The sequence below is a fragment of the Gallinula chloropus genome, assembly GCF_964237585.1.
Source record: "Gallinula chloropus genome assembly, chromosome: 3".
Classification (NCBI taxonomy): Eukaryota; Metazoa; Chordata; class Aves; order Gruiformes; family Rallidae; genus Gallinula; species Gallinula chloropus.
The window spans coordinates 60,264,520-60,288,618 of NC_140087.1; the positions used below are offsets into that span (position 1 = coordinate 60,264,520).

Sequence of the window (24,099 nt, forward strand, 5' to 3'; positions counted from 1 at the left end):
CCATCAAAAATCATCAGCCTTGGCATCTGTTCTGCAGAGGCCATATCTTGTTACAGAGTCTAGTGTTCTAGCAGAACCCCTCACTCATAATCTCAGTCCTCCCTTAGCCTAGGACCCCAATACTTCTCTGTTACTGGAAAAGATGGTTGGAAGAGAAGAAACTGATGAGATTTTAGTGTTAAACATTAAGTCAACTTTAAATGGTGGGTTTTCTTTTATATCTTGCACATATAGTAGATATGGAACCTTAGTAGTATTTATTAATGATCAATTCTGATAAATACAACTCTTATAAGTGAAATTTTTACAAGGCTTTAAAATGTGTTTGTTTCTGTTTCTTTTAGTATCTCCTGAAGCAATTGGATTCCTGTCTGCTGTCGGGGTGTTCATTGTTCTCATGTTGCTGCTTTTCCTGTACATTAATAAGAAGATGTGTTTTGAAAATGTTAGTGGCTTCCCAGATCTTGATTCAGGATACACTACACGAAACAATTCACAAGATAAACTTTGTAAGTATCTGAAATACAGTGTACTGAAGTAATTATAAGAATGAATGTTTTTATAAGGATGTGTATAAATACACAAATAATCACTTGACTTGAGTGATGAAAAAACACAATCTTGACATTTTCCATGACTGCGTTATGGGGAAAGGAAGAAACCTTTGTATTCACAAGCCACAGAAATTCAACAGGTGTATAACCAAGGAGCTTACTTATGGGAAGATAGTGCAAGAGAAATATGAGAACATTTGCATGTATTTTAAATGTTCTATAATTATGTATAATTAAATCTTCTCAACTAAATTTGTGAATAGGATAATTTGGTTTTCAGCAGCCTGCTAAAAGCCTTCAGTGACCTTTTGGAGAAGGTCTTGCATTTACTCGTCTGGGAAATAATTTTAAAGAAATAAAACATTGGAAACGAAAGAAATCTGATCTCTGACTAACAAATTAGAAAAAATTTAGACCTTGAAAAAGATACTGAGAGTTGGTAAAATAACCCCTTTCCACTATTGGGCTGTGGAAATTGAATGGCCTTTGTTAGTTGACTTGAGAGGGAGAGACAGGTACCAGAAAACAGAGTGGGAAATTGGAGATGTTTTCTTCCTTTCTACCTCTTTAAAAGGTGAAGCTAAATTTTTATTTTCAATTTTCTTGGAGACAGAAAAAGTTCTCCCACCCCCAGTCCTTGCTGGAAATTAAGGCTCTTGACTTTCTTTTTGCTACAAAACAAGTCTTCATGTTCTGAACTATCTCAGCTTATATAAAAGGCAACACATATTTTGGGGTGAAGAAGTCTCCATGATGCGTGTACAGTGATTATGTTAAAAGCTTGTTTTGGTGTGACATGATGAAAGGATGTAATTTACATGTCTCACAACTTCTTCTTTACAGGTTAGAATAAAAAAAAAAGGTATTTCCACATCACACAGTTGTCTTATTTTTGAAAATAACTTTATTATGGCTAGTTGACACTGCAGTTGATGAAAGACTATGGTTTTGCAGGTTGATTGTGGCTTCATTTCAAGATACTCATTTAGCTGCTTTCTTAGGATTTTCAATGCATTTTGAATGGAAAGAGCAAAGCTGCAACTTCCCCTGGTAAATGTGTTGAGTTTGAGATAGCAAAAGTGAATAGCTCTGGAATTGATCGGTTTGTGAAGCGGAGGACCTTCCTGTGTTAAAAGTTGTTGCTGAATAGATTGGAGAAATGGCGTTTTTCAGAAACCTCCAGCAAAATCTGAGCCTTCCCTCTGTGTCTTCCCTGGTTGACACACTTAGCAGTGCTGTGGATGACCTGACCAGTGCTGTTGGAGAAGTTGGTTACAGTGTGGCTGATTCAGTAACAGAACAAGTAACAAGCATGATCAATGGCTTCCGTGCGGAAGATGAAAGCTCTAAAATACCGAATGATAAAGCCACGCAAAGTAGAGAGGAGCATACTCAATCATTAATTAATTCTCAGGAAATTAATGTGAAAGTGAAGAGAGGTATAGCAGAATGTAGAGAGACTCCTTATTCAGAATCATTAGATTCTGTAAAAAGAGATGGAGTATCTGACCATGTCATGGACAAAACCCAGTGCCAGTTAAAAGGCAGAGATAGTAATAATCGTTTTGGTGATACAGTAATACCTCAGAACTTGAAGAATGTAGGAGGATCTTTTCAAAGAGACCCAGTAGGAGGAAATGAATGTTTTGTAAATGATAAATTCTCAAAGGATAGTAACCTGAAAAATAATCCATTTACAATGGAGCAATCTACTGAGGAACTAGATAATTCCCTGTGTGCAGTATCAGATAATTCTAAGAAACACTTGCATAGAAAAATCAAACAGTGTTCATCTGGAGTTGATTCTAAGGATTCTGAAGAAGCACACAGTATGAATGTTCCTAAAGATGTAGAAACAAAACTTGTAGAAGTACAGAAGCAAAAAATACCAGACTCCAGCTTGAAGACACAAAATGACCATCCTGAGTGCATTAATGAATTAAGAGAAAAGAAATCTGAAGCCTTTTTTGACAGAAGAGGAAAAACCGTATCAAAGGATGAAGACAATGTGTCAGCTACAGCAGCAAAAACAGGTAAAAAGAGATACTCTAAGAAATCAGAAAAGAATTCCAGAGAGCTATGTAATAAGAAGACATCAGGAAAAGGTGAGGAATATTGTCAGCAAACTGCATTCTTCAACCTTTCCTGAAACTTAAGATACTTCCTACTTTTTTCACCTAATTTACACATTTCCTGTGAATGAAAGAAACTCTTTGTCAGTGATTCATTCTCTAATGATGCTGATATTTCTTGGAAGCTGCTTACTTTTAAAAGTATTTCTTGAGTGAGCTGATTAATAAATGTCTTTACTGTATACGAACTTTTCTTCTTCTATTTATACAGTTTTTCTTACCTTCCTTGGGGGTACCCTGTGTGCTTTTGTAGAAAACTATGAATTAATTAATACTGCAATTTAGCAGTTGTTCAGTGAAAGTGGCTTTTATGTATTCTAAAAGCATTGCATAAAATGACATAAGATGATAAAGAAAAAATAACTTTTGCATTACAGTAGATCTTCAAAACGTATTTCTGGGATATGTAAGACAATAATTTCAAGACACAAACCTCAGTGACAAGTGGAAATTAAGTAATTTTAAGTATAGAAAGAACTGAATGTGGCTTGTCTTAAAGAAGTAGTCTCCCCTAAAAAGCTATATACTGTTGATATTGATGCTGTGTGTGCAGTGCTAAACATCCTGTCATAAAAAAATATGTCAGTGTAGTTGCAGTAATAGTTTGTGAGTGAAAAATAAAACCTAGCCGGGTATGTAGTGAAGTTTTAGAAAGCAACACAGGCTTTGCTGGACTTGCTGTTTTTGTAGAGAAATTTATTATTTCACAGTAGAAATCAGATGTTATTTTGGTGATGGTTTGTTTTTTTTTTTTTTTCAGTATGTGCATGTGTTTTCCCTTCTTTGAAAATTTCAGTTATTCATTTTGTTTGTTGTGTTTTGGTTGTTCTTTAAAATTATTTTATTTGGGAGGTGGTTTTCTTGTTTGTATGATGAACTATTATCTGTTATTTTTTTCATGTAATACAATATTTGCAAAGTGTATTCTCTATCAAAAATAGCATTTTATGTCCCATAATAAGCAAATTAATAGCTTTCGATAGGTTAATAATTACATATAACCTGTGTTAGCCAAATAAAGGAAAGTTTTTAATAAAAACGTGAATTCTCTTAGGGAAGTGGCAAGGAGAGGCATAAAACCCAGGGGATTTTTTTTTTAACATGCAGGGAAGTTATTTTTTCCCAGGTAACTGAAACAGATTTGTATTGTTCGTTTAAAAAATGCTTGCATGGATAACTTGTGTTTTGATCTTAATGAGACTTTTAAGCCCTCTGAAGGGATCTTGTTTAATGACTTGCATACATCCTCATTCTTCTTCATTTATGACAGGAACTGGAGAAAAAAATCTGGTATCACTGAACTTTTGGATGCTTATAAATGTCAGCACCTTTCAACATGTTGCTACCATGTCTTATTCTATTCTCTACTTTAGGCAGACTGAACCTAATTTCATGTGTGTGAATACATTTCTTGTAATGATAAACAATGCATTTAATACTGATATCATTATAGTTGTGGAAATGTGTAGCAGTTTCCTAGGTAGCAGGTTTCAACCTGTTGAGGGCAACATGAGATACAAAATTTTACTCTGTACCAGCAAAGGATGCTCCTGTATGCCAGCTAGAATATATCCTGCTTGGTGTGATATTTTCAATAAGTAATCAGTGAAATGGGACTTGCTTTGTAGCCATCCATACAATGGGAAAAAACATATCTGTCACACTTGAGTTCAAATTGATAGCCTAGAGTTGAAAGATCTAGTTGCTCATTAGCAGTCTTTTAAGGCACCAGTTTTCCTATAAATACTAAATTAAGATTACGTACACATTGCATGTAGAGCTGGTAACACCATCTGCAGTTAAAGTTTCCTGACATTTTCCATTTCAAGACCTTATTTTCAGTTTTTTAAGAACTGTGCCAAACTTGAAATATTTGGGATGAAATTTGGCTTTCTGGGTTGTTTCTCTCTCTCTCTTTTTTTTTTTTTTTGTTTTTGCTATCTATAGTTTAAAATTTTAGGAGTAGAGTATGGAAAAAGCATGTTGTTTATCTGTGCAACAAATAAGTAGATTTCACATCTGCTTCACTAAGATGCTTTGGCACCTTTGTATATTGGAGTATGTACTTGAAATTGGGAGAGCACTTTTTCCCTCTCAAAGATGCCCATGTTCTATGAAAAACAAAAAAGTAAGTTTGACAAAGTTGTAAATCATTGGAAGCTTTGCTTTTCAAAAAGGTGTAGTAAACTCTCATAATTTGCTTGTCAACTTCACTGACCATTCCATTTGTGCTCATATAATTCATTATAGGGGTTGAAGGAAAGAGCAGGTCCTATCCTGGTTTTGATACTGTTACTGAAGGATGTGGGAAGTTTGAATGGAGGAATTGAGTGTATGAGGACAGAAAGTTCCTGAACAAACGTGACATGATGCAAGTTGGTAGACTAGGATTTGTAGTAAATTGGGTGGCAGCTATGGAGAGAACTAATAAGATTATATGAAGGTGGAGAGACTAAGGTTACATAAGTAGTTGGTTAGGTAGGCAAGAGAAGAAAAATTGAGATTGAATAAACAGAGATAATAAAGGGGAAGTCCCCATAAGAAACCAAAACTGGATGCTTGGAGCAGGAATCTGGAGTATGGGGCTGGTAGACAGAAGCTTAGAGTAAGATTCTATTTATAAATGTAACTTTGGAAAAGATGTCTTAAACTTGCAGCATAGGCTTTTCTATATGACTTCCAGGGAGAAACATACCTCTGTGGGAAGTGATTTTACTCATACTCTAGAAGCTTGTGTAGAAGTGTGAAGGAAGAGCCTTTGTAGTAGGAAGAGGCAAACAGGTGACTGTAAAATAGGCCTAGATGTCTGACACAGGTTGGGTTACTTCAGTTTTAAATTACTAAATTGTCGATAAGCTGAGTACACAGGCAGAGGGGAGAGACTAGCTGGGCATGAAGACAAGAGACTGATGGGAGCAGAAATGCAGGACATAGAGCTAGGACAGGGACTGGGGTGGAGAGCATAAAGCAGGGAGGAAGAAGCGGGTAGAGCATGACCCAGTAGTATATTAGACAATATTCCCTTGCCCATAAAGCTGTTTTTCAGCTCCCAATTCTGCATCTTTGAGCTCTGCTGGTAATGGAAATCCATTGGCAAATTGTATACCATGGACTTGGTCACTGAGTAGTGAGTGGTAATGCTGACCTCTGTTGAATTTACATGAACTCTTTTAATGCCTATTAGAGTCTGAGATCTACAGAACCTTTGCATGGTATGTTAAATTTGGACAGAATTCACTTGAGGTTTGGAAAAGGGACGAGAGAGCTTTCCTTTTATGGGAATAAAAGCACAGCTGAATCTTTGACTTGTGGGAGGAAGTCATACTTGATGAACTGGGAAAAAGTTGGCCAGAGGGGTTGGCATTATACAGGAAGTAAAACGAATAACTAGATAGATTCTTCTTTGCAAGTTTTGCTGTTGTCGGATGACTGCAGTGAGAAGCTGCATTAATTTCAGTTATTTAACAAGGGGCTGTTTATTTTAAGTTAAATAAAACTGTGCACATAAGCATCTTTCACTAGCACTTTCCCATTCATTTGTCATTGTGAATTTGAGCATTACCAACATAAATATCCTCAGACAACTTTGTTGTAGTTTTCTCTTTGTAAATCAGTTTCATCGCTGTTATAGTGCATGCTCACAGCAAAAATGAGCTGGGAATGGAGGATCAGGAGCTGCCTTTTTGGTATGTTAGGTATTGAAATGTAATACTGCATCAATGTTGGATTTACTTTGCACAAGTGACGGAGCATTTTCTTACTTAATCAAGGGTTTCAAGAAGTTCAGTATGCACTGTCTTACATAAACGGATCCTTATTCTGTTGAATAAGTTTCAGAATGATTTTTGGGGCATAATAATATTTCAGTTTTTCTGGAAAATAGCTCTCACCAATTAAAAATCATTTAATACTTATTATGACAAGATAATATTAAAAAACATCCAGAAATTCGAATTGAAATAGCCTAAATATCTTCAATTATAACCTTTTATGGTTATTTTATTGTATTCTATCTTGAGCTGTAGTCGATTTGCTTTATTTTATTCAAACAGACAACTCTTATATGAGTAAAGACCAGCATGGTTCATCATCTGAGAGTGAAGATGAAGCACTGGGTAAATATCATGAGGCCTTGTCTAGAACACAGAGTTCCAGGCTGCCAGTGGTGGATGGCAGACAGCAAAAAAACTATATATGGGAAACCAGACAAAAATATAGTCCCCTCTCTGCAGAATATGATGGATACAGTAGTGAAGCCTCAATAGATGAAGGTAAGAGTGATTTAAAAGCATTCATTTTATTCCAGATTTCAAATTTGTTCTGGATAAGTAAGTCCTAGACAAGGACAGCTTGACTTGCAAATAGTCAATGTCTGCAAAAAATATCCAGACATGTCTTATATTTGTGCATGCTCCACAAAAATGGCAGACTTGTGCGCATTCTTTCAGAAATACTGTTATAATGAGTTTATACCGTTTTATCATTAGTCATTTTATTTTGGGAGGGCATTTAAGCTTTTGATTTAGGAAAGAAACATGGAAACTCTTGATGAATTCTGTCATATTAGAAATACAAAGAAGACCTGTTCTTCCTTTATTGATAAGCTGTCATAACAGCAAAGTAAATGAAATTGGTTATTTGTTACCGTGCATAAGGTCATTGCAGTGTGCATTACTTGAATGTTCTGGTTTTGGTTTTGTTTTTTTTGAAATCACAGAAATTATTATGGAGATAAGATTAATATAAATTTTCCATGGCATTAAAAGTTGGTTGTAAACAGTGGATACTTTATTTTGTGGTATAAACTTCTTTTTTTTTTTAAGTTAGGGTTACAAACTGACTGGCTGAGAGGCCAAGAATTCTGCTGTCAATATTTTGCCAATATGTTTTTTATGCTGGAAAATAGCTGTGTGTGAGAACTGTGTAGCCTTTTTCTAGCATGAAAAGTGAACTTTGGTTGAAATTACATAAAAATCAGATTTTAATATAGATGCTTTGCTATAATAACATATTTGCTGGTCTCCCTTTGATATGTTGAAATGCAGGGCTTTTTTTTGAGATGGATATTTTCTAAGAAAAAGTGGGTACATATAATTATAAGATGTCTGTCCTTAAATGTTCTGTACAGTCCAGAAGAGTTTGAAAAAAACTAAATTTTCTACTGTGTGATGTAATTCAAATAAGTAAGTTTGCCACTACAATTTGAGATCAGTGCATGCTCATTCATGGTTCCAAGATAAGACATAAAGGACATGAAAGCTATGATCAAAGTATGTTGCAGAGTAAGAGGATTCTTTTCTGTTCATCAGAAATTTTGGCTTTTTTGATTGCTGTTAAGTTATATGAAAACTGTGAGTTCCAGCAAATGGGAAGGAGATGGAGAAGTGAGGTCAGATGGTGAGAACTGATCCTTGTACTCTGTGATGGGGAGTGACAGCAAGGAAGAGGGAAAGTGAAAGTATGTTTGCTTTTTATATCTACTGAGATTTATCAAAAGCATTGGAGAGAGGAATAAGAAAGATAATTTTCTGTAAGGCTTATGTCACTATTGAGAAAGAATGGTGATGTATATTAACAGGAGATGGAAAACTCAATTGTGCCAATACAAATTACACCAGATGATTTCTTTCAGATACCCAGAATAGTGTATTTGTCTCTTTTCAAACTATTGTTGAAATAGTTGTAGCATAATTCATGTTGGAAAGAACATGTGACATCCCTCTTCCTATGTCACAGTTGTTCAGGGTTTTTTTTATCTCTACTAGTTCATCTTAGTGAAAAGTTCTCCGTTTGTGCCAAAGTAAAAAACTCAGACAGTAAGACAAGCTCGAAAGGCGTTGTGCTAGCCTGTATCCACGGGGGGGGTTTCAATGTTTGTTTTTTAAATTGTCTTCCTTGTCATTATCTCAGATCATGAAAATACACAGTTACAGACTTACCCTCTTCTGGGAGATGAGAACTCCAGTCTGGAAATCTGTATCATAGTTAGAAGCTAAGATAAAACAATACTTTGGAAGTCCAAGTATTGTGTCAGGAAAGTTAAAATTGGTCCCTGTCCCCCCCACCCCGCTTTCACTTTTTCTTCTGTTGCTAAAGATATCTGTCACCAGCTGCTATCCCTTCTCAACGTTCTTGTCATTCAGGAAGCTGGCTGGATGTAAAACCCATTTATATATATTCACACACATACTCATTCTAAAATTAGTATGCAAACTGAATTTATTATAATGAAAGAACATTCAGGGTTTGGAAGAAAATTTCAAAGCAAAAACTATGAAAACATGTTAACTTAGAAAATTGTTAATTTTTAACCACATACTGGCAAAAAAGCTTTAATATATTGTTAGTATTTTGTTTTTAAAGCTGCTGCTTGAGAGCATTCTCTTCCCACATTTTACAAGGAGGGGAGAATCAGCAGTTACTGGTTTGATAGCCTGCTATTATTCTGGGTTTCTGCAGAATGCTTGCAAATTAGAGTGATGATTTTTGTCTCTCTTTTTGTAATCCATTAATTTCAACAAAAACATGTTCGATAGTATTAAAAAGAGTTTTGTGGTATTGGACACGGCAGCAGATTAACAACCCCAGTATCTGTCACTTTTCAGTGACCTGAAGGTGGCACACTAGAATAATTTAGTGTTAGTACTTTTTACGGTCTTCCTGAATTATTACAAGCATAAAGGAAGGAATGTTTGAACAATGATAGGGAAGTGTTAGGATGGAGGAAAAGCCAGAGCATGCCTTGTTATGCTATGATCATTACAGAGAGAAAGCTCCCCAACCGAAAACTTTGATGAAAAAGAAAGCCTGCAGTCAAAAATAAATGAGACTGGCAGTTGCTACCAAACAATTTGTATGTGTTCAGAGAAACAATTAATTGGTCAGATGAGGTTAAAAATACCTGATTTTTACGTGGAGGCCGTAAACATTCTAGATGTTTTTGGGTAATTTTTAAAAATTCAAAGCTTGACTACTCCTTCAACTTGCAAAGTAAATCTACAGGATACTTGATGTCATAGGAGTCCTGAAAGATTTAATTAAATAATTGTATTTTATATTGCTGAATTATTTTTTAAAGAAGTGTAGAGAGAAATTATAGAACCATTTCTTGATTTTATTTTTTTTTTCTTACAGTGTGGGGGGGGAAGCAAGCACTGTGTTCCTGTGTACTTTAATGAGAGAAACAGTTGTCAACATATTTGACTATTTGTGCTTCTGTTTCCTCATATGTACTGTATAGTTTTTATTTCTAAGACCTAAAGATTTCAGCCATACTTCCAGCTTAAGGCACCAATCACTCCACATGTTAACCAGGGCTTGGTAGTGTTATTGTGAAGTGATGAGAACTCATTTTTGTCTCATCTGTTTCCCTTGCTCACTGCAGTAAATCAGCCTCTGATGATATCATTAAAAATTCCATCAGAGGTAGAGTAATATGAGCAATGAAAATGATACTTCATTTTCAGGAAATTCTGTGTTATTTTCTTTCAGCAGTTAATGTCTGTCACATGTTGTGTCTTGCAACAGTGTGCTGTGCGTTTTCAAAGGAGACAGTAAACAGTTTTACTAGTAACTGTTTACTCTGCACTTTAATCTTCACTTTTTAAATTTGTTTGTTTAGATGCGTCTGCACTTAATGGTGCACACAAATTCATGAGATAAAAATATAATCTTGTCTTTATTAATACACACTGTACGCTTTGCTTGCCTTGCTAAAAACCTCTAATATTTTGTCTAATAAGTTTTTCATTACTAAGGCCATCAAAATGTCTGATCATGTTATTTTGAGGTTCAGTTATTATCAATTACATCATTAGTTTGTTACATTCTATTTTCTGGCTGCACATCTTTAAAATAATTTATTTTGAAGCCTGAAAATGTGTGTGGCATGTCTTCACATCATTCTTTTCTCCTCTAGATGGCCATATTAATCTTTCTTTCCAGCATATTTATACAGAACTGACATGGCATTTTGTATAATATTTTCAATAGCTGAATGAAGAAAGCAAGATATTTTGTAGGTTTTGTTGGTGTATTTCGGTGATGGAATATTCTAGTAACACTCTAGTTCATTCTATGAAATTTAGGGTTTTAAGTTTGGATTCATGAATAACCAGTGTCTGATCCACTTAATATATTTTTACAGTGCATTTGATGCACTTAGATTTTGATGAGTTTTAATTTATATTTTAAATGGAAAAAATATACTGGGTTTAGATGCAAATACTTCTACAGACTCACTTTTGCAGTGAGTGCATCCTGGAACAACTCAAGTCCAGAATAGCTCCAAATGAAAATCAAGATGATGACAAATGCCATCGACAAAAATAAAATCGTACAGAATGGCCGAGTAAATGGTACTGATGGTCAAGTAAAATGGTGCAGAGGATAGGTTTACACCTGAAATTTTCGACTCCTGAACAGATGATTCAAAACTGTTAATCATGGAAAAGAGAAACCTGTATAACTGCAGTGTTTCTTGATATCTGTGTGGACTTAACCCAGGCTTTGTGCTTAGGCCCAGAGTTATGGCCAGTGAGAAGTGTGAAATCTTATTTTGGCCAGTAATATTTTTTGTGCTCTGTCCTGTTATCCAGTGAAGTACAGATGCTCGTAGAAGTCACTTGTACTTTATTTTGCTATAGTTTACCAGCACAGAACAACCACAGGTTCCATCTCCAGCCTATTTTGAAGTCTTTTTCTAACTTCTCAATTGATAAAGCCCTTCGACTGAAGACATGTTTGTTCAGAGGCTCTATTTCTGAGATTGGCCCAAGTGCCTTACATTTCACAAGGTTTTTTGGAAACATATGGAAGCACTAAAAGACTGCAGTGAGAAAACATAAGTTCTCTTAAATGAGAATCTGCTGCTCTAGCAGGCATATGCTACTGGATTTTATCCATCTTTTCCATATTGTGAAGGTAGAGTATGATGTTATTTTTATAGTTTATCTTCTCCACTTTTATTCTTCTCTAGGCTTTCGGCACTTTATGTTGATGTGTCTGTTGGACATATGTTTGCCTTGCTCCTCAGTGTCAATCTTTGCACGTGAAGGCGACTGTTCTTCTGGAATCTCTTGGATCTGATTCTTTATGCAGCTTTTTGCCTTTTCTTTCTCCCTTGTTAGTTTTCACTTGGGAAAAGTCTCTTCACTGAGCTACTTGGAGTATATATAGAGATTTCCTTTCAGTATCTTCCCAACATAAACAGCAAAAGTTGTTTCAGAAGCACCTCAAATGTGGTATACAGGTGAATCTCCACAGTTTGTTAAAGCAACCTGGTGTTGTTTTCCTCCGTAAATAACTTCTGTAAAGGAAGATGCTACTTCTTCCAACTTGTCAAGCTCAGGTGGAACCCACTAGACAGGCTGAAAGACGAAGAATGGATCCCTCAGTGACTCCCTTTATAATCATGTTCCACTTCAGTTTCTGTTGTTATTCCTTGCACATAAGCAGATCTATCCTAAGCCGAGTGTAAATGAAGGCTTCATGTTTCAAAATTACAGAGTGAGGGCCCCACTATGGTTCTATTGTATGGAACAAAATAAGTCTATGAGGTTCTCAAAGTTGATCTATCTGTACATTTCATAAGCTGAGAATTACAGGTGAAAATGGCATACATGGTGTAAGAAGTATGAACTAGTGTTCAGACTGGAAGACTGAAAGTTCAGTTGATCATAATTTGAATAATTGGGGTTCCCCCCACCAATGTGCTTTAAAGAAATTAGTTAGAAATACCATGGGATGAGTGTACAGAAGGAAGTAGCCACCAAGCTTTCTCTGTGTCTTTATCAGATTACCTGTGAGATTTCTCTGGTATAATACCTATTGGAAGGAAATCCGTTTTTTGGCCTGCAGGTTTTGTAGACCCAGTTCCTCAAATTCATCAGAATACTTTCAAAGGCTTTGCAGTAAAGACACGTCTTAAGTAATGTTCAGAGCAGTATTTCCCCCGTGTTTCAGAGTGAATTTTGAAGTCTGAGTCGTGTTACAGCTGTGAGATTATTCTGGATATTCATACGTGTATCTCAGCTGATAGTAGTTTTGTACTAGCAATGGATACAATTCTTGATGCACTACTTAGAAATTTTTGGAAGAGAAAAAGGGTAGGATTTTTTAAATTACAGTATGTATTTAGTTGAATCAGCTTCCTTATGCTTGATTTCTATTATGTGGCATCTATCCTTGACACTTATAGGAGCAATTTAAAATCTTCATGTAGTACAGGAAAAAGTGCAACAACACTATGACACAAAAGTTCTGATCCCAGATTATGTGCCTCCTATTTATTGGTAAATTGGAGTGATAATTCATTGCCCTCAAGCCCTTAAAACCAGAGAAAGAGTGTTTCTTCTGTTTTTGAAGCCCCTGGGGAGTGTGGCAGTTCAATCTGTATCCATATTTAGAGAACATTTTAAGGATAGTTTTGTACAGTACAAAAGATAATTATGTAATTCAAGGGGCTGCAGTGTACTGTCCAGAGCTAACTTGATTTGCCTTGCTTTTTAGTTGCTCTGGTGCTATGTTTAAGTTTCTAAGTTTCAAAGTATCTTCCTAGTGCATTATGGTAGAACTCTATAATTCTTATATAGCAGTAGAATACAGTAAATTCTGTTACGTATTTGAAATTATGATGCATGTTTCCCAAAAATATAGTCAACTGAGCGATGCAAAGTCTCAAGTGATGTAAAGATTAACTTTTTCTGTCTTCTATTAAATTGTACAGAATTAAGAATATTTTTTTTTGTTTCCCAATAAAGTGTTACTCTTTGCCTTTTGAGAAGTTCCTGAGGGTAAGAAGCCTTTCATGTAAGTAATTTACATTTTAGGCTATGATCTTCTTGTGGTAATGGTTCTTTACCAGCATGAAAAACAGACAAGCATAGCATTTACAGAATCTGGAGATCTGGAATGAGCAGAATTCACAGATAGAAGTTGAAAGTATGTGTGACACTATTATTTTTGTAATTTTCTTGAGAAATATTACAGTGGTGGCAAGATCTAGACATGGGTCTTAAAAGCAAAGGAGATCTGTGTCTGAGCTTAAACATGGTTTTAAAGAGTATGGAGTTACATTAGGAACTTCTGAGTTGAAAACCAGATAGGTGATGTCAAAGTTGTGAAGAATAAATATCTTGTCAACATGAAAGTGCTCTATAGAATAAGTTTGAGTGATTCTGAAATCCTGGATTTACCTCATGATTAACAGCAGAGATGCTGGAAAAAGTTTTCGTTAAAGCATGCATGTCCTCTTCTGCTGAGAGAAGAACTGTGACAAAACTCAGTCAGTGATGATAAGCTAGACCAACTTCCCTTTCCAGCGAGAACAACTCCAAAGAGGAGCGAGAACTGTCCTCCATTAGGAAAGGGCTTTTTTCCAGATGTGCACAACTGAGCAAAGCAATCTCACAAATTAGTTTCCTCCTGCCAGCATTTTGAGTTTTTTGAAGAAATATCCTTTGCATTGAAGTGAAGGCTTTGAAAGTCAACCTTAGCAATATGATAACTCTAAAGCAATGTGAACAATAAATTAACAATTATATGAAAGTTTCCATTTTATAGTGAACTTATTATTTTAATAAGTCTCTCACCTATTTGAATCTGGAATTTATGAAAGGATCAACATTGTCATTAGGTGAGAAAAGTTCACCTACGTAATTCCTCCTGAATTAGTTCCTTGTGGCATTGCATTCTATGTAGATGTTGTACATGTAGAACTCATTTGTGATATAAACTCAAGAGTTAATACTATATTTGCAGAAAAGATCACTTCCTTGATGAAGCTAGCAGTTTTCCTGATTCTGAGAGTTCACATTGAGTACTGGGTATTTCTTGTACTAGTATGATGTAAAAGCTGTCAGGTATGGACATTCAGTTTTCTTGGTATTATGGTAATATCCAGTCATATAGGGGAGCAGTTTTTGATCTTTATGTATGTTTACCATGAGAAGTGTCTTGTTCTGAAAGACTCCCACAGAATTGACGGAGAAGGTGGTACAGTTTTTTAGTCTTAACCCTGAATTGCAGAAATCCCATGGCTCTACTGCGGAATGAGTAAGAAACATGATTGAATAGTAGGCTGAAAATCACTGGGTGTTATTAGGTCCATTGCTCTGCACACACCCAGTACTCACCTGGCGACAATAGTCATGCTGCTTGGGTAGCAGACTGGAACAGTACTTACTACATAAATATAAGAACTAAAGATGTTATTACAACTCTACATAAGAACATAACAAATTGATTACAAGTTGATCAGTTCTTCTTCCATAGCACCTGTGGATAATGGGATCATTCTTACCTTTAAAGGCATAAATCAAAATATTTTAAACTCTAGTCTGAGGTTTGCTTTTGCTTCCTAGTTGTGTTTTGTTCTTCCCTAGGTTAAAGACCACTTACCATTAGGACTGTTTTTTATAATCTGATCACATTAAATTTTAACCAACTCTTTGGTAAAAGAGGAGCAACAGGTTATTTTAGTAACTGAACACTTCTTGTTTTGTTACCTAGTCAGTGTAGATTCTTTTCCATACACACATGTATCAATTTCATAGAAATGATATAACTACTCTTTTGGGATTACTTAATTATTAAATATAGTCCTTGTACAAGATGAATGATGTTACCGTTTTTATCTAATAACATGTATTTTATTGTTAGGATGTCTATTTTCATAGCTACTGTAGTTGTATGTATTATTTATCATTGTATCTGAGTAAACAGCAAGAAATAGTGTCAGTCACTTCTGTGGAAACAAAGGTCTGTTTGGGGTTTTTTTCCTTGTTAAATAAGTCACGTGTGCTACTTGCAACATAAAGTTATCCTTAACTTTTAGGAATTATTTAGGGAACAAAGCATGATACATTATATGACTTGAAGTGTTGTTTGTTTGTTTAGTGTTCATTTGGTTTAGTCAGGGGTTTTGTTTGTTATTTGGGTGGAGTTTTTTGTTTGCAATTGCTTTCTTCCACTGCATTAACAAGTAAGTTGGAAATAGATCCTTAGCTAGTGTAATTGCCAAGCTTCGGTCATTTCAGCATGGCTGAAGGTTATATGCTGTGATGGAATCAGGGTCTCATGAAAGTACGTAGGAAAACTCAAAGGGAAAATTATTTTATTATGGAAATTCTGATTCTGGTCCTTAGAGAGAAGGTAGCAGACATGCTTAACTGGGTATAAGATTTTCTGTGTGGAGTCACCTATGCCCAATTCAATTAAAGGTTGATCTTTAAATTTGTAAATAGGAAATCCTGCTACATTCACTTTCCACACCACTGCCAGCATGTGTTTTTATGTATAGATTTGTACATTTTGCTTAAAAATATTAAAATTTCCCAGCGCTCTATTTGAAACCTTTGCACTCAGCCTTTTTGAACCATTCTAAATTGTATCATTAGAAGTGGGGTTAAGTTTCACTTATCATGGTCTTCTATTTGTTGTAATTTTAAAAGAAGGTTTATGACATTCCTTTGCAAATATATCAATTTGTCAGATAAAGGTTAAAAATTAGATAAATTTTATTCATGTTAAAGTCACACCCAGCTTATTTAAAGGCAGCTTTGACTTAGAGTTGCAAGCCTGAGGATATTGATTTGAATTATGCATGACTGTCTGGTATGCAGTTCCATTAGCCTGCTGGATGGATAATGTAAACATGTTCAGAATTTTAAGTATCCTATATGAGCGGCAGGTTAAAAATAGAGCTGATAAGAGCATGTGTATCTGAAAAATCCAAATCTTGGCAAATGAAGCTACAAAAGGTTCAGCTCTTGAAGAGTCTGACTTCAGGTGCGATCTTCTCTTCTTTGGAAATGTTCAGCCCGAACAAATACAGCTTATGTGCATGACTTGAACAGGTGATGCGGTTGCTGTTGTTTACTACAAAGACTTGACATCTGCACCAGCAAATGTGCTTGTAACCAAAAGGTCAGGGCCAGCTCTGCATTTTTTGGCAAAAAAAAAATTAAGGACAGCATCTGTGCTTGTTTGAATTTGTAAAGATCAACACTAGTGATTAGACAAATTTCTTCCTATCTTCAAGGAATCTTGTTTAGAATGTTACTTGATTTTGCCCAGACTTTCTGTGGCTTCCAGTGTCTCATAGTTCCTGTTTCTGTTATATCTGATCTGTTTGGTTATCCCTGTATTTTGGCATTCTGTAGTCTCATGTAATGCGTTCTGAAACATTGTTTTTAAACTCTCAGCACTAAAACCACCATGTTAATAAGATTTTAAACAGATAGTATCTTTTTAAAATTTTGTCCCTGTTCCTGTGAATTTCAATAGGAAAAAAGGCACCTCTGAAATGAAAAGTACAGTGCCATCTATGTTACATTTTATTAATACTTACTGTTCTTTGAAGTGTTTCTGCATATGTAGCATTTGTGGCAGTTTAAGTGAAAATAAAAAGAAAAACTCTTGCACTTATTATCAAGATCTGATGGATGCAAACCAGAAAGCTAGTCTTAATTTTTCATTAATTTGTAAATACCTTCTCAAAGTTATCTTGAAGTGCTTCATATTTGGCTATGTTAAATTCTGCACATAATGCTGGAATTTAACTATTTTTAGATGATGAGAACAACAAAAGAGAATAATGGTGTATTTTTCCTGAACTTTACAGTGATTAGTTGCTTACATCTTAGTTTGGAAATAATCATGTGAAAATTTGAAATTAAATGTATGACATAAAAGCACTTCTTTTAGATGAGTTTGATTGTAGTGCTTTTGGGTTTGGGGGGTTTTTTGTTTGTTCTTATCCTGTCAAATCTTGGATCATGAATTGAACACCCACAGAAAATTTAGCCAACATGTAACTCTCCACTAGGTCTGGTAAAATTTGAAAAGATATTTTGAGTTGATGGCCACTTTCCATTGTATCTGAGGAATAATTTGTCTTTTAAGAGACTCATGTCTAATGAACTCCTTCAGAAAAACTCATCATCCTGTTTGATAATGGCTGTTATCCTTGACTGTTTTGATAACAAAATTCCTTTACATGGCAGTGAGAATTACTGCTGTGAATCATCAGCTTTTCCTGGTGCCATTTCCTCCCTTTTAGCAAGGTGGGGCTTTAAAAGATGAAAAACTGTGGAAGTAAAAATGTTTGCTGTCATTAGTGTTAAAGGTGATCTGTTGGCCTCAGAGGTATAGGTGGCAACTGTGGCCATTTCCAGACAACTGTGAGATTCTGTGAAGGAAGAACTTGAGAATGTTTTTTGAAGGATGGTAAGAATGGTTATTTCTTAAGAAAAACCCCCAAAACCCAAACTAGTTTGCACTTTATGTCTACTCAGAGAAGAATGAGGGATCTCTTGTGTGCCTTTGTGCAGAGTGCAGATAATCCAGGAGAGTATTGTACAGAGGAGCTGTGCATATAGCATGTGTAAAGTTGAGTGTGATGGCAGGAGTACACATCCATTGTGTAAATATCTCCACTGTTCCGGAGGCTACTATTTTGGTGAGTGGTCCCAACATTAAACTACAGAACTAGTAATATTTTGATAATACAAATAACTTACCATAAACACTACATTGTAACAGTCAATTTTGAATTCCTTTTAATTGTTCTCTAGCTTTCAATTACCTCTCACTTTTCAGGGTGTTGGGGGGAAATGAGGTTTAATTATAGTTGAATGCTCAGAGTGAAATCATTATGTTGATATTTTTTGACCCAAAGAGAGGATATCATAATCTGAGACACTTCAAAGTTAAATTTAAAAGAAAAGCATCTTATGAAATCCATGCAAATAGAAGTATAACCTCCAGTGACACTATTAGAAAATTGAAAACATCTAATATGTCTTTAGTTCATATGTGCTTGTGGTAAACTTACCAGAATGGTACAGTTATTTCATAATGTCATAACAGCAAGGGTAAGAGTCTGTGGTTTATGCTTCTCTGTCCCTGGCTCAGATGGTGCTTTAAAATGCAGAGATTTTTGAGCTTGTGGATATGAGCATGTCAGGTAAGTTTCTTGTCTAGTGTTTTTCTGTAATACATAAAGATGTTTAGATAATTTAGGACAGGGGGAAGAGCAGCATTTGCCTACCTGTTCTCTGTCTCTCTAGCTCTTAGATGCCTTTGTGGTGCTCATTTATGTAGTTGATGTCTTACCATTGATTTAGTAGAATGAAATTTGCAAGATGGTTCTGAATGAATCTATATCAAATTAATATTACAATAATTTATTTTTCCCTCTGGTTATTATCGTTCTCATACATTAATACAGATCATGTTGTTTTTTGAAACCTGTGTAGATTTTGCTATCTGTGTAGGAGACAGTCTTTTGTTTAAGAAGAGGTCAGAATACAGAAACATAATGGGAAAATCAGTTTACTAACTGCCCTCTTCTTCACTGATTAGTAGGAATTATTCCCAGCTTGTTGGAATGCAATTTGCATTTGAAAATGCCCATAATAAATTGGTATAAAGAACCCTAACAATTTCTGTTAAAGGGAGTTTTATTTACTTTAGTTTATGCATAATTTTGGAGTTGTATATAATGTTTCTGCAACTCCTTTTTGAAATGCTTGCTGAAATTTCCTGCATTTTACACCTTCAATGGATATGTTGGTCTAGAAACACTTAAATTCTGTCAACTCAAAATAAACAGCAGTCAGAATGATTCTGTGTACTCCCATTTTCATTTTAACACTGTTTCAGTTAATCACATTAAATTGTTTTGTGTCTGCACCTTTTTGTTTTGTTTTCCTTGAGAAAAAGTACTATATTTTAGATGGAAAAGAACCTGCTTGTTTATTTCATTACAAATTGTTAGTGTATGGCATACCTCATTTTTTTTGAGGGGGGGACAGAAGAGGAACCCTTCCAAGAGGTTAGATATTCTTCCTGTATAGATGGTTCGGATTCTGACTGCGTCAGTTTTCTGGTGTTTGATAAAGCACACAAAGCAGTTGTGGGAGAAAGCATATCACTTGTATCCATGGTAACTTGAAAGATACTTTGGAACTCAAAGGGATAGAATAAGCCAGAGTAATAGGTCTCATTATAAGGGCAAAATACATAAAAGGTTCAGGCATATGCTTTTAATTAGTTGCCAAAAATAGCTAGAATCAGAGATGATGTAATGAAACAATAATTCTTAGTGTTAGAAATGGGCAACATTTGAATTCTAAAGATGTGCAAAAACTGAAAGGCTTTTATCTTACCATCTTATTATGGCTATTCAGTTGGTGAATACTAATAGTTTTACTATGGTTTCTTAATCATGCTTAGGACATGAGAGTGCACACTGATAGAAGCTAGTGTGAGTCTTGTACGACTACAAGTTTCAGAAGTTCCACAGTGATGTTAATTCTTGTGGCTCTGATGCACCTTCTTATGAATAGCACAGGCAAAACATTCTCTTAGGTACTGCAAGTACACTGCTGGAAAAATAAATGTAATGAGTGCCTCTATGTAGGGATAATAAAAAATATTTGAAAATGAAAATTAGCTTGAGATCAAAGATATGGTATTTTTCAGAATAAGTCACTTTAATTTTAAAATAGGGAGGTAAGCAATGGAGGAAAGTGTGAAAATGTAATAGGAAACTTGAGTGGGTGCTCTAGTATTGAATTCCAGAGAATGAAAATAGAACAATGTCTGAAGTACAAAGTATAGGATATTTGAATAAACATGTTAATAGAAATATTTTAACCCGGTGAATAATTTTAAAGTTTTCTATTTGAACAGCAGTGTTTGTAAGGAATCCATCTTGTATTGCAGTGCAATTCTCCACATTATTTCCTCTGTTGCTATAGAAACTAATTCTAGTGCAGCTGTGATCGCTTATCAAAATTCTAATGTTTCAATACCCATTTCTTATTTTGAGTTATTTAAATAGCCTTGTCTTATGTTGAATCAAACTGCACATTTCATCACTGCTGCTGAATTGTCGACTGGTCAAAATGTTAATGTGAAGTGATAGCAAATGCTGGTTTTGTTTTATTTCTTTCTGCCGTCTAAGCTATCATACTTATTGTTAAAGTTTGAATAACAAGCAAATTAAGGCTTTTTCACTTGATAAATTATAAAGGTCAATATTTGCTGTCTAACATCAGCATTTTGTAATAAATATTACTTCTTCGGTGTAATCTTAATTATATTTAATATTTCATAAACCTTAAATTGTTCCTGTTACTGATCCATTGCCATGGGCTGTGTTTATATAATATATGTGTGTGTTTATGTATATGTTTATATGTGTGCGTGTAAATTATTGCTAGGATTTTTTTTAACTTAGAAGTCTTTATCATTTTATCAAAGTATAAATTTCAGTGATACTACTTTGTCTAAAACTATTCAAGCCACAAGGTTATACTGCAGCAGGACATCACTGGTTAACAAAGTATTCTGAATCGCTTTTGCTGCTTGTATTATTTGTTTCTTTGGGGTTGGATCTGGATTGTTTGGGGGTTTTTTTGTGGTTGTGTGCTGGGGTTTGGGGGGGTTGTTGTTGGTTTTTTGTTTTTAACAATGAAAGTACTGTGCTGGTAGATATATTTAATGCAGGATGCTGCAGCATAGCTAGTATGTGTAGAGGGGCTGTGCTTGCCTGTGAATTGTTAAACTACTGTATTATAGAGGGAGCGTTATAGATATTTAAGATGATCCCCAGCCTTGATAATTATAGTATAGAATTGAGTTTTTCTATATGATTGCAGAATTAGTGAATAATACTTGAAAAAGGACCTGTGGAGGTCATCTGGTGTAATCCTGTTGAAAGAAAGCTAGCTTCAAAGTTAGACCAGGTTGCTCAAGGCTCTACCTAGGAGAGTTTTGCAGACTGCTGATTACACAGCCTGTCTGAGCAATCTCTTCCAGCCTATAGCCACGTTTATTTTGAAGTTTTTTCCTTAATCAGAATTTCCTCTGTTGCAACGTACACATCTAGCTGTTACGTATTGGTTTTATGTATAACTTGTTATTAAGTAGTTGAAAGAGTGCTGAGATTTGAAAAAAAAAAATTGGTGTTTTGGTGATGATCTATGTTAAAGACCATTGCACTGAGTGTGTTTTCAATTGTAGTGTCAAGATCGATAAACTTTTCCAACACCAAATGATGAGGAATGGTGGGATGGTAGTAGGTCTGGAGATAAATGCTGTGTACTTGTAATGTTATAGCAAAGCTACTGAAATATTCTAGTAGTAGTTTTCAAGATAATCACTGACTTTCTAATGAGTGTACACTAATTTCATGTAGAGTGAAATAAATCATTTCCAATTTTGAAATTATCATACAAACATTTTGCAGCTGTAGCTGTCAGACTTTGATTACTAATTAACTGCTGTGCACCACCTTTAAGTCTCTTCAACAAGCAGCATCAAACAGTAATTTCAAATTACAGATATAAAATTTTGCTAGTATAGAAAAAGTCCATGAGAAACAAAGTTCATGGATATGCTAGTTTTCACTCTGTTAAAATGGCTAGTAAGTTTTCCATTGTAGGTAGAACACCATGTTCATGACAACACAGTTTTCCAGTTACTGTTTTGGGAGGTTAAATGGATTGAGAATGATATGCTGCATTCTGAGTCTCTATTGTTTCTTTGGGTGGGGATGACATAGAAGACTAGTTCCTTTCCTACTGTTTGAGGGCTGAAGCATCATTCTAAGTCCTCTGTATGCAATACGCAGCTTGGCTACTGTTCTCTCATCCTTTAAGTTCTTATGACTGGTGCTATGGCTGAATGAAAATATCTTCACCAGCCAGACTCATATTCATCTAGTCCTGTGAAAATGCAGAAAATTACCTGGTTTGTGAATTGTATGACACTTATGAAAATATAGTAACAACTTTTATTACATGTAAGCCTGGTGAAGCAGCTCATCTGTGACAGTGGGAGGCCTCAGAAGTGCCGCAAAGAAGTGCAAGGAATTTAGTTTTGAGTAATTGTGTTTCTTTATGCCTGGAAAAACTTGTATGAGGCCTTACTGGAGTGAGTGGGACAGACTGACACGCTCCCTGCTGCTTAATCCATGCCTTTGCTGTGAATTCATAGCCCTCTGACTGGGTGTCTAACGGAAAGATACCTTGGTTTCCAAGCGTATCCATTTCCTGTGATTTCACAGCAACTCTTGCTTTTCTCTTTCTGGACACTTGGACCCGTAAGTGATACTAGTGCCATTATTCTTCAGTATGCCATCTACAGGCACTAATACCTGAAAGGTTTTAGAGGAGTTCTTGAGAATGTATAACTTTCTCCTGTTGTTGGCCTGGTAGCTATACCTGCAAATGTAGTCATCCTAGATGTTTCTGGGTTCTAGCTGCTTTTTATTCTGGATTTTCTAGAAACCTTTTACAGGAATACTCTAATACTGCAGGAGATACAGTCCATTTTACTCAAGTAAACCACTGAGCCAGTATGCCAAGGAAAGAAGTGGAAAAAGTGCCTGAATAGATGAGAGAAATTGAGGTCCTTTGGAATCTCAGGATCTGAATAAGTAACTACCATCTCTCCACTCGAAAGGAAAAAAAAAAAGAATTATAAATATGAAATGCAAATATAAAAATAAATGCTTATTCTGGAAAACATCTTGCCTCTCCTGGATTGTAACTAGCTGTGTTCTCTAGGTTGTGCAGATTTTCACCTGCAAATATGGATCTTCCCACCCATCAGACATCACTGATTCCTTTTATCTCTTTGCTCTGTCATTGCTTTTTTCTCAGATCTGAACGACTTTTTTGCATGTCATGTGTTGTTTTATTTTCCCCATTCCTTCACCTTTCTTCCTCTGTCATTTTTGCTTTGTTATTTTACCTGTTTGTGACTTTTCATTCCTGTTTGCATCTTGTCTGTTCTTTATTTCTCTCTTTGCTCTCTCCCTCATTTTCTGTACACACCTACTAAACTTCTTACCCTTTATTTCTTTCCTTTGTTCATTTACTACCAACCTATTGCTTTTTCAGAATCATTGAGCCTGCTTTCTCCTTTTACCTCACCTTCCCTGCCCCCCCTCCTCCTTTTTTCCCATCACCCTAATATAGTATTTTTTGTTTTCTTTCTCTTCCACTACAGACCTGATGATAATGGAAAATTCTGTAGGGGTAAATGTCTTAAGAAGCTAGTGGCTTGGAGGTCTCATGTTGGTGGTGGTACACAATTCAGGTGAACCTTAGATAATAATTTACAAGGTTTGAATGAAAAATTAAAAAAAAAATTCCAGATGAAACTGCTAAGGGTCCTAGTTTGAAAAGACTTGGTTTCAGTTCCACACTTCATTGGAGGCTTTGTGTGATTGTGAATCTAGCTCAGGAGTGTGCATAGCAATCTTTATTGCCTCTTATTTAAACCTGTATTTTAGTTCAATATCTGTAAAATGCCAAAGTTGTTAACTTCCACTGTTATGGTACTACTATTATTCACCATGAAATACGTTATATATGTTTATATATGTTAACAGTTAT

The 24,099-nt window shown here is 35.3% G+C and overlaps 1 protein-coding gene across 3 annotated transcripts in view; it reads left to right on the forward strand.

Moving 5' to 3' along the window:
• Positions 1-382: 382 nt before the first annotated feature.
• SYT14 (synaptotagmin 14) overlaps positions 383-24,099 on the forward strand; it is a gene marked incomplete at both ends in the record, with an annotated part of 55,234 nt that continues 31,517 nt past the window's right edge. The window contains 2 exons of one of the 3 annotated variants that reach the window (XM_084261371.1): positions 383-509; positions 6,739-6,957. In XM_084261371.1, the coding sequence (XP_084117497.1) occupies positions 398-509; positions 6,739-6,957 (331 nt within the window). Of the gene's footprint in view, positions 510-1,713; positions 2,660-6,738; positions 6,958-24,099 lie in introns of those variants that run through there. The other 2 variants (XM_084261370.1, XM_084261369.1) reach the window with 2 other exon arrangements.